Genomic DNA, 12,205 nt, shown 5'->3' with positions numbered 1-12,205 from the left:
GGCCACCATCATCATATCATCATCATTATATTTATGGTGGCCTCAGGAGGTACCAAACTAAATAGTAAAGAAAGAGAATTCTAACTGTGTTAAGTATTTTTAAATGCTTAAATAATACACACAAATGTTATAAGTTTATAAGTTTCTGTACTAAGATTACTGGTTTAACCAATTTTTAACCAGGAAATCAATAGTGTCTCCTTAACGTATTACAGAATTTGACCCAATTCTGGATAAGGTGTTTTTAGGTTACATGGTATTAGATTTTACATGGTATTAGACCTCTGAAGCAGCATGGAATAGAAAAAACAGCTGCAAAATACTCTAATCAATGGTGAAAACTTTCAGAGCCAAGAAATAAAAGATACATGAATGACAGCAAAGTAGCACATCATTTGTTGTATGCACATGTACTCTTTCCAAAGAACAGGGCATGGTGCATGCTACCAGTCTTATGGTTAACAGTTTAAGACTAGTAATGAAAAGTTTCAAAGAAGGAAACTTGAAAAATTTATGCTAGTGAAATAGAATATTAAAATAAAAAGAATATAAATATTTTAAACAATACTAAGTTAAAACCATTACATAATCTCAAATAAGTTTCCCATAATTCAAATTATACTCCAAGGAAAGAAGGACAAGGGTCAGTTCCATTTGCCTTTCTTTCTTTGATGTTATGAGAACTAAAGATCAGGAGGGACTCTTTTGGGCTATCACTCAGAATCTAAAGCTTTCTAGAGATCTTAACCTAGCTTAACTACACTTAGCTAGAAAGAGTTCAGAACTTATGAATCAGATTTTACATCAACCTAAGTCAGGAAGCCAAGTGAAAATGAAGTTACTCAGCTGTGTCTGACCCTTTGCAACCCCATGGACTGTAGTGTGCCAGGCTTCTCTGTCCATGGGATTTTTCATGCAAGAATACTGGAGTGGGTTGCCATTTTCTTCTCCAGGGGAATCTTCCTGACCCAGGGATCAAACTGGAGTCTCCCGCATTGCAGGCAGACCCTTTACTGTCTGAGCCACCAGGGAATCCCTAAGTCAGGAAGCCAAGACTCTGCCAATTTTCTTGATTTTATTTTTGACTACTCACTCCAAAAAAGACTTAGTTCTTATAAACATCCAACCATTGTTTTAGAAACAGATGATACAATCAAAGGATATAATCCAAAGACATCATCCTTAGTTATTAGCATACTATTAATATTCACAACTTGTTTTAAAGAACAGCAATGTGTTAACATTTCAGCTTGAAGGGCTATGAATATACTATGTACTATACTTGATGCAGCTTGTTTATGCAATAGTCTGACAGACACAATTAATCTTGTGAAAATGACTGGGCTATAGCATAACAGTAAATTACCTTTAAGCCTAAAATATGTATTTTTCTATAGTAATATACCCTTCATAAAAATGATAGAAACATATGGAAAAAATATCAGGAGTTAATTCTTTAAAAGAAGAAATTAAAAGTTATTAAATTAAAAAATCTTGCCCATGTGGCAAAGATAGGGTTAAAGGAAATGTTTAACTTATAAGTAAGAATCATATAAATGAGTCTGTACCTCCAACAAATGCATCTCCAGCTCCATTGGTATCAACAATTTCTTTCTGGTCTTGATCCAAGACAGCAAAAGCGGTGACTTCACTTTCTGCAATTAGAGCCAAAGCAAGGCAGAATGACTTCTCTTTGTAATACTCAATATACAAACTAACCCAGGAAAGCTTAAAGCTCCTACATCATTCAAAGAGAGAGATGGAACATGAGGTCCATATTCTGTACACGAGCACTTGGAACCAAGGTGAAAAGCCAGCTGTAAGCAATGTGCTTTTGGTAATTTTCAGCACACAGATGCCATATGTTTTGTTAAGAGTTATACTGAGAGTGGTTCACATTTTTGAGGAACGATTGCAAATGGTAGCAGTACCTTTTTGGACAGTAAAAATTCTTGAACAGAAGCTATGAACTAAAGGAAGTGCTTTTAAGTACTATATCATGGATCTCTAATAAAACATCAAGCCTGGCCTACAATCCTGCCAGTGAAATCTTATTGTTCAGTCACTTGGTCATGTCCGACTCTTTGGAACACCATGGACTACAGCCTGCTAGACTTCTCTGTCCATGGGGTTTTCCAGGCAAGAACATTGGAGTGGGTTGCCATTTTCTTCTCCAGGAGATCTTCCTGGACCAGGGCTTGAACCCTCAAACCCTTATCTCTTGCACTGGTAGGCAGATTTTCTAGCACTGAGCCACCAGCAGAGCCCCAGCAGTGAAATCTTGGATATAGTTAAAGAGCTATAAATTTAAAAAATAGATATAATGAATCTTGGGTGTTTCTGTATAGAAAATCACAATGGAACAATAAAAATATAACTACTGTTCTGAATAATACTTCATGTCAATGGCAAGGATTACTGATATTAGTTGGCTTATTACAAATAACCTAATCTGGTTACTTTTTACAAAAGAGCCACTATTTCCTCCAAAGTATCAGTCAAACAACAAAAGGAAAAGCTACCTCTGCCTGGGCAGAACAAAAGGGGCAGTGCAATGAGCTCTTGTCTTACAGCAGTCTGGACTAGGGCTTGGTTGTTTTGACTACAGAGTAACCGAATACACTACTTTAATCCTGGCAGATGACAGTGGAATGACATTATAGTAGTCTCCCTTATCCACAGTTTTGCTTTTTGTGGTTTTAGTTACCAGCGGTCAGCTGAAGTCTAATGGAAAATTCCAGAAATAAACATTTCATAAATTTTAAGTTCCATATCATTTTGAGAACTGTCCCAATTTATGCTGCCCTGGATGTGAATCATCCCTTTGTATGATGTATGCCTCCCGTATGTCATTCAGTAGCCCCCTCGGTTACCAGATTGACTGTCACTGTACTGCAGAGCTTATGTTTAAGTAACTCTTATTTTACTTATTAATGGCCAAGAGTAGCGATGCTGGAGATTTGAATACGCCAAAAAGAAGCTATGAAGTGCTTCGTTTAAGTGAAAAGGTTTCTAAGATCTACAGTAAGAATGAATCTTTTATCTGTGAAATTGTGAAGAAGGAAAAAGAAAATCTGTGCTAGATTTGATGTTGCACCTCAAACTACAAAAGTTACGGACATGACTGAGTGACTGATCACACCCACACCCAAAGGAAGGTTACACAGATTCAGGAACAGATCTAGACTGAAAAATATAAAAATTACTGGAGAGGCTGAGTCTGCTGATGAAGCAGTTACTGCCACATTCCTGACAGTGTTAGAACTGATTAAGGAGAAAGGATATCATAAACTGACGTCTTCAGCGGCAATGAAACTGGGCTCTTCTGGAAGAAGATGCCCAATAGAAGCTACATTCCTAACAGTGCAAAGAAGGTACCAGGGTATAAAACATGGAAGGACAGATGAACTCTGACTATGTGGCAACACTGCAGGGCATGTGATAAAGCCCAGAGTAATATGTGTAGTGTGCAGGGCAAAGAACTCACTTGCTTTCAAAAACTGTCAGAAAGCAGGGGTGGCAGTCACCTCATTTATTGGATGGTTTTTTTAACTCATGTTTCATCCCACAAGTGAAAAAATATTTGCAAGACGAAAGGTTGGAACTTAAAGTCCTATTAATAATGGATAATGCACCTAGTCAACCTGAACTGTTATAAACATGAAAATGTTGAAGCTAGAAGTTTACAACTTCAAATACAACTTCACTGCTTCAACCCCTTGACCAGGGCATCATTCAGTTTGTCAAGGCCACATACACCTTCCTGGTATTTGATAACATTCGATCAGCAATTGATGCAGACTCCAATCTAGACACAATGCCATACTGGAAATCATTCACTATTACAGATACAATAATATTCATCAAAGCTGCAGTGGATTAATTAAATTAGAAATTGTAAAGGCCTGCAGTCATGAGTGATTTTAAAGGCTTCCTGGGAATCAACAGAAAAGTTAGGAAAATCATTTACACAGTAAGAAGGATTTGCCAACATGCTTGATGAAGCAGCAGAACACAGAAAACTATGGAGAAAGAAGTGTTACTAGATGAGAAACTGTAAGAAGTTGCTGAGTCATCAACAGAGAAAGAGAAAGATTACAAAGAAGAGAGTGAAACAGAACCAGCAATTCAGATGATACCAAAATTTGCTGACGTCTTTGAGATTACACAGACTTTAAAGGATAAAATTAGGGAACAAGATTCTTGGATGGAATGCAGTATTAAAGTTACCCTTATTATTACTGAAGGATTCAACCACGGCAGCAAAACTTTGATGTGCTAAAAAGAGACAACTTCCAATTACCATGTTCTTCTAAAAGATTTCAGTGAAACAAACACAAACAAAAACAAATACCCTTCAACTATCAAGGATCCCCAATGATGGACATCATCTGCTGCTGACACCCAACCATTGACATCATGGCTTGATATCTTCCTTCTGACGTTATCATCAGAAGGTCAATGTTAGCTTAATAATACATCACAGTATGTGTCATTCATCTCACTTCATTTCATCACACAGGCACTGAATCATTTCCTGTCATCATAAGAAGGGTGAAGACCGTACAATAAGATAACTTTGAGAAAGAGACCACATTCATATAATTTTTTTTTTTTTTTTTTTGGTTGTGCTGTGAGGCTTATGGGATCTTATTTCTCCAACCAGGGATCTAATGTGGGTTTCCTGCAGTGGAAGCATGGAGTCCTAATCACTAGACCACCAGGCAATTCCCATACCATAATTTTTATTACAGATTATAACTATTATATTTTATTATTAGTCATCGTTGTAAATCTCTTACTATGTCTAATTTATAAATTAAACTTTATCATAGTTACTTATGCATAGGGACAAAAAACATAGCATATATAGGGTCTGCTACTATGGAATCCAATTTGTTGGAACATACCCCCTGGAGGTACGGGAAGCTACTGTATTTGTGATGAAATCTGGCCTTGAGGACATTTGTAAAAGACTGAATAGTGCTTTTTATTGGTGTCTGGAACTTCTCAAACCACAAATTTGCATCCTTTCTGGTGACAGATGTGGCCAAAAATCTGTAACCTTCAATCTCACCTAAGATGAAGAAGGAGAGAAAAGGAGATCTTGGAAACTTTAAGGTCTTAATGAAGAACTTAAGACTTTCAAAAAGCATGTTCTGCCTGCTTTTTGCTACCTGCTACTAATGGATACTTTCAGCAAGAGATAAACAATGTTAAGATAATGAGAAAAAGATCCTCCTGGAAAGACTGATACTCCAGAAGAGGACTCATTCACTTAATGATCCCTATGACTATAGATGCTAAGAAGACTTCATGTTAAACGTATCTATCTAAAAACTCTTAAGTACTACCTTTCCACACTTTATAACACGAGACATACATGAAGTTGACAAGGTTCTGATTAATTGGAAGTAAGGCATAAATATCCAGGATTAAATTTCCTAGGGAGTATGTAGTATAGACTGCTATACAGGCCAAAAAAAGAGAGATAAGTAGAGTTTATTGGAAATAATTAGGAAAGGAAAGGGCTACAGTCTGGTTTATGGAAAGGTCTGTACCATAAATATTTATAAAGAAATCTGATTTTATTACTTCCAAGTACAAGTCCTACTATAAAGGGAATTAACAATTATAAACTAGAACGAATAGGCACTAAACAAGTAAAACGAGCTAAGTTAATGACACCATTACAATTTATAATAGGGTTACATTATGTAATAATATAACATGTCTATAAAACATTTTAGGTAATATAAGAATTAATATAAGAATTAATTACTGGATTAGAGATTTGAAAATAATTATCAATAAATGGTAAGTAAGCCACAATTAGATATAATTCCTTGATTTCCTATTTAAGTAAGTTATTGATTTTTAATTGGATAAATCTTTATGAATAAAACCTAATTCACAATGGAAGAGTTTATCTGAATTATGTTCTTAAGAATCATGACTTTTGGTCTACATTAGCAAAAATTCTAAGTGAATGAAATTTTACTATACTTTTTCTGGATGTATGTGTAGATTCTTAAAATCTTTTATCCTTAGGTGTCATGTGAAGTTCAATTTCCTAAAACAAAGTAGAAATATTTTCTACCTTTTGTACTTATTAATATAAATAAATATGTAAGAATATTAAGAATGTATAGAGCGCTGTTATAAATTGGTATAGACATAGTCCAGGCTCTATTATCTGCTGCACCGTGTGTGCTCAGTTGCTCAGCTATGTCCGACTCTTTGCGACCCCACAGAGTATACAGCCCACCAGGCTCCTCTGTCCATGGGATTTTCTTGGCAAGAAAAATGGAGTGGGTTCCATTTCCTCCTCTAGGAGATCATCTCGACCCAAGCATTGAACCTGCATCTCCTGCACTGGTAGGTAGATTCTTCACCACTGAGCCACCTGGGAATCTTTTATCTGCTGCATACGGAGAGCTATATTATGAGAATTCTTTTCAAAATAATAACCCCCCAAATTCCAAGACCTTGAATGGTGTTTCAAATTATTGAAAAGGGATTAAGCAATGTTCAATAATATTCAATTATATTTTCAGTAAATTCTTATTTTGAAATACAATGACCTAAGCTGTTTTACAGAGCTATTTTTTTAAAAAAATCCACAAACTAAGTAAATGGTTTTTTGCCAGCATGATCTATTTCATAGCCATCTAGTCAATTTATTGCGTGAAAATACGAAGTACTTAACTAAATCCAAAGACCCATTTATATGCATGGGCATTATTCAGCTAATGAGGCCCAAGAAACTCACATTACTCTACCTGGGACCTAGTTTTCAAAGGTGTGAAATGGGTCTGGAGTAGCTGTGGGAAAAGTAGTAAAAACAGCTGTTTGCCTTAGTTATAGAAAAATGACACTGTTAGTTCTGATCAAGTACGAGCTTAAGTGCTACTGTCTCTCAATTCCTCCCAATTTTTTTTTATAAAGTGAGAAGAGAAGGGGCTGGGAATTATTATTATTTTTAATTGATTTATTTTTAATTGAAGGATAATTGCTTTACAGAATTATGTTGTTTTCTGTCAAACCTCAACATGAATGAGCCATAAGTATACATAAATCCACTCTCTTTTGAACCAACCTTCCATCTCCCTCCCCATCCCATGGGAATTATTATTATTCCTATTTTCCAGACTTCTACAGTACCACAAAATCATGTGCTTCCCTAAACAGACAGGAAACAAACACTAACAATTCAGTTGATACCAGATTTGTTTAGCGTCCGTGTCATTTATTAGATAAGACCTTAGGGTATTTTCACTCAGAACAATCAAATTTAACATACTTAAAATACAAAGCAATAAAAACCAAACATTCTCTGGACAGTTTATACAAGCAGATAATTTACTCCTCACTTTACTGTGACATACGCCTTACTTCTCAAGCACTTAAGAGGCCAGTCTGGCTAGAATCAACTATAACGTTAAGTCATTTATACTAGAGATGGTAGTTCATACAAATGCCAGAATAGCTAACTCAAAAATAATAATACAAATTCAGTCACTCAATGCCACGCAACCAGACTAAATGTTCCTGTAGCTTTACCACTACAAAATAAACTATATATTTTAGCCCTATACACAAAGTCCCAAAACAGTTAATATCCTTAGGAAATTTTGTTAAAGGAATATTACAATGCCATGTGTTGTCACTGTATCACAAATGTCACCTCTAAGTTGTAGTGAAGATACAACTGAAAAAGACAGAAAGCAGGATAAGAAGTAGACAGGCAGATGGTTTTCAGCCATAAAGTAGACGGTAGTCAGTCACCACTTCTGCCACTGCCTTCTGACGAGCATTACCAGTCATGGAAAAAAAAGAAAACTGATGGCAAAAATTTCACCAGAAAGTGATAAGCACTACTGTTTAAAAATCTGAACTTCTAAGATTCTTTGCTTGCTTTTTATTAACCTTTTTTTTTTTGGTGGGTGGGGGGCTGTGGAGATAATTTGAACTAGGCTTCCCTGGTGGCTCAGTGGTAAAGAATCCATGATGTGGATTTGAATCCTGGGTTGTGAAGACTCCGTGGAGAAGGAAATGGCAACCCACTCTACTATTCTTGTTTGGAAAATTCCATGGAAAAAAGAGCCTGTCGGGTTAGTGTCCATGAGGTTGTAAAGAATCAGACATGACTTAGCAACTAAAAGACAATTTTAAACTAGCAGAAAAGTTTGAAGAGAAATACAGAGAATGTTTATTCAGATCTATCAGTTTTTCATTTTGTCAAAATTTATCAATCCTCTGATAGGTATGTATATATATTTTTATTTATTCTTTCAGGTCATTTGAGCATAACTTGCATATGTCATGCCCTTTATTCATTAGTAATTCAGTGTGTATGTCCTAAGAACAAATATATATATATCCTTTAAGGTAACCATGGTATGGTTGATAAATTTAAAAATTTAATATTGCTATTTCCTCTAATCTATATTCCACAATTGAATTTTATTAACTGTTCTAATAGGCTTTTTTTTTTTTTGGCTGCTCCAGGTCTTAGTTGCAGCACTCAGGATCTTTAGTTGTGGCATGCAGACTCTTAGCTGTGGCATGTGGGATCTAGTTCCCTGAGCAGGGATCAAATCTGGGCCCCTGGCCTTGGGAGCACAGAGTCTTAGTCACTGGACCACCAGGGAAGTCTCTTAATGTTTTTTATAGCACTTTTTTTTAAATTTTATAAGATGCAGTCCAGAACCACACATTGCTTTTAGTTATGGTTGTTTTTTTTTTTTTTTAAATTAACCTTTCAATTTTTACTACAGATAATACACAACCTATAGACCCCAAATATTAATCTGTGAAAAGAAAGACATGGTATACATTCCACTCCCTAGTCTCTCCCATTTTTTGTTTCTAGTCCTACTATTTTCCAATCTGTTTATCACTGTTATTACTTCCCTGTTTATCTTTCCATAATTTCTCTACGCACACACAAGCAAAATACATAGTTATTTTTCTTCTTTTTATTTTAAACAACAACAAAAGAATAACACTATGCAGCCTGCCCTGGACTGTGTTTTTTCACTAGGCGATCTTTCTATGTTGGTAAGCAGACAATGTCCCCATTATTTTTTATGGCTGCATAATAGTCCATTAAATGGACATGCTATACTTTACTTAAAAGTCCTTTACTGATGGACTGTTAGGCTGTTTTCAATCTTCAGTTATCACAATGTTTCAAAGCACTAATGCTTTTAAGTAGACTCTAAATCTAATTATTTGACTTAATAGCCAAGTCAATAATATCATTCCTACTTTATACTGGGAACTGACACAAGGAAATTAAGTTGTTAAACAAACAGCATGAAATATGCCTGTGTCACAGAATAGGAAAAAAAGAGAGAATCTAGGAAATAATTTTTCTTTTCACTGTGATACACAAACCAGGATATGAGCAAAGACACCCTGCTCAGACTGCTCTAATAAACAGGATAATGAAACAGATGACAAATTCTGCTAATAATACAGATTTATAGAACACTCCTAATTAACAGGGACTTTTGGGGGAATGAAGAACTCTGGGCTAATTTAATTTTCTGATTAAAGAAAAAGCAGAAAGTCTCTTTAGTTGGAAATCTTTCTAAATGTACTAATATAATAACATACCATGACACCCCTGCTTTAATTAGTTTAGTTTATTGAACTCAAATGAAAATTTTCTTTGATAATAGAGAATCTTATAGCACATGTTAATGTTATTATTCTGAACATCAATCCTTATTGTAGTTCCAAACGTATAAGTGCTTTCATGAAAGGCAGAATAAATGGAATGATGGCAAGTACACTGCATTAGGACTCGAAGGGTCCACTGTTTGAGTCTGGTTTTGGCTCAGCTACTTTACTCAACAAATACTTATTAAGAGCTTATCATCTGTCAGGACCTTTGTTAGAGAGGGTGTGAATAGGACAAACAAAATCCATGCTCTCACAGGATCTACATTCTAGTCAGGATAGATAATATACAAATAACACAAAAATGAAGAAGATAATTTGAAATAACAATAAATGACATTAAGGAAACAAACAGGATGAAAAAGTATGACTGAGGAGGAGAGTTAATTTAGATGGGTGCTACTTTCTCACTGAGGAGGTGATGTTTGAATTGAGACTACAGTAGCAAGAAGTAGCCACATCAGGGGTAGAATACTCAATATAGAGGACCTGGGCTATAAAAAGCTTGGTTACCCTCCATGTGTGGTATTTTGTTATATCAGCTCAAATGGACTGAAATAAATATACACATTAAATATGATAAATATTATATTAAATATTATATTAAATATCACATACACATTGAAATATGATACATGTAGAAGTTGTCATTTTACACTGGGAGAAGAAAGTTTGTTCAACAAATTGTGATGCAACTATTTAGTAACATTCTGGAAAAAATACAAACTTGTAGAATTATTTTTCTATATCCCATAGTTCATATATAAGTTCCCTACCTGAAGTGTGCTTTATCTACCTTTGATTGGAGAAGCCCACTTATCCTTAAAAATTTAATTCAAGACCCCCCCCCACCCCTTCCCCTTCTCTCTCTTGCTGAGCAACTCATCCTTATAATTAGCTGAGATTGATCAAGACAGGCATCCACGACAAGGGGGCTTGGAGCCATAGTGGGCCAAAGTGATATTAGAGGTGAAGTAGAAATGAAGAGGCGGTGATCAAGACCATTCCCAAGAGAAAGAAATGTAAAAACAAAAACTGGTTGTTTGAGGAGGCCTTACAAATAGCTGAGAAAAGAAGAGAAGCAAAAGGAAGGCAAAGGAGAAAAGGAAAGATATCCATTTGAATGCAGAGTTGCAAAGAATAGAAAGGAGAGATAAGAAAGACTTCCTTAGTAATCAATGCAAAGGAATAGAGGAAAACAATAGAATGGGAAAGACTAGAGATCTCTTCAAGAAAATTAGAGATACCAAGGGAATATTTCATGCAAAGATGGGCATTATAAAAGACAGAAACGGTATGGACCTAGCAGAAGCAGAAGATATTAAGAAGAGGTGGCAAGAATACACAGAAGAACTATAAAAAGATCTCAGTGACCCGGATAACCATGATGGTGTGATCACTCACCTAGAGCCAGATCTGGGAGTCTGAAGTTAAGTGAGCCTTAGGAAGCATCACTATGAACAGAGCTAGTGGAGGAGATGCAATTCCAGTTGAGGTATTTCAAATCCTAAAAGATGATGCTGTGAAAGTGCTGCATTCAATATGCCAGCACATTTGGAAAACTCAGCAGTGGCCACAAGACTGGAAAAGGTCAGTTTTCATTCCAATCCCAAAGAAAGGCAATGCCAGAGAATGTTCAAACTACTGCACAATTGCACTCATCTCACACACTATCAAAGGAATACTCAAAATTCTCCATGTGAGGCTTCAACAGTACATAAACTGTGAACTTCCAGATGTTCAAGCTGGATTTAGAAAAGGCAGAGGAACCAGAGATCAAATTGCCAACATCCATTAGATCACAGAAAAAGCAAGGGAGTTCCAGAAAAACATCTACTTTATTGACTATCCCAAAGCCTTTGACTGTGTGGATCACAACAAATGGTGGAAAATTCTTAAGGAGATGGAATTACCAGACCACCTGACCTGCCTCCTGAGAAACCTGTATGCAGGTCAAGAAGCAACAGTTAGAACTGGACATGGAACAACAGACTGGTTCCAAATCAGGAAAGGAGTTCGTCAAGGCTGTATATTGTCACCCTGCTTATTTAACTTACATGCAGAGTAAGCCAGGGTGGATGAAGCACATGATGGAATCAAGATTGCTGGGAGAAACATCAGTAACCTCAGAAACACAAATGACACCTCCCTTATGGCAGAAAGCTAAGAGAAACTAAAGAGCCTCTTGATGAAAGTGAAAGAGGAGGGTGAAAGAGCTGGCTTAAAACTCAACATTCTAAAAATGAAAATCATGGCATTTGGTCCCATCACTTCATAGCAAATAGATGGGGAAACAGTGGAAACTGGACTTTATTTTTTTGGGCTCCTGCAGATGGTGACTGCAGCCATGAAGTCAAATGAGCTTGCTCCTTGGAAGAAAAGCTATGACCAACCTAGACAGCATATTAAAAAGCAGAGACATTACTTTGCCAACAAAAGTCTGGATAGTCAAAGCTATGGTTTTTCCAGGAGTCATCTATCGATGTCAGAGTTGGACTATAAAGAAAGCTGAGTG

General features: G+C 36.0%; 1 protein-coding gene across 5 annotated transcripts in view; it reads right to left on the bottom strand.

Moving 5' to 3' along the window:
* ADK (adenosine kinase) overlaps positions 1 to 12,205 on the bottom strand; it is a 566,593-nt gene that overhangs the window by 30,291 nt on the left and 524,097 nt on the right. For 4 of the 5 annotated variants that reach the window (XM_045165559.1, XM_045165561.1, XM_045165563.1 and 1 more), the window contains one exon: positions 1,569 to 1,655. The exons of the other annotated variant lie outside the window; for it this stretch is intronic. In XM_045165559.1, coding sequence (XP_045021494.1) covers positions 1,569 to 1,655 — 87 coding nt within the window. The remainder of the gene's footprint in view (positions 1 to 1,568; positions 1,656 to 12,205) is intronic. 5 annotated transcript variants of the gene reach the window in all.

This window comes from Bubalus bubalis, chromosome 4 (assembly GCF_019923935.1).
Source record: "Bubalus bubalis isolate 160015118507 breed Murrah chromosome 4, NDDB_SH_1, whole genome shotgun sequence".
Lineage (NCBI taxonomy): Eukaryota > Metazoa > Chordata > Mammalia > Artiodactyla > Bovidae > Bubalus > Bubalus bubalis.
The sequence above is the reverse complement of the archived record's forward strand: the minus strand, read 5'-3'. Positions and strand labels throughout refer to the sequence as shown.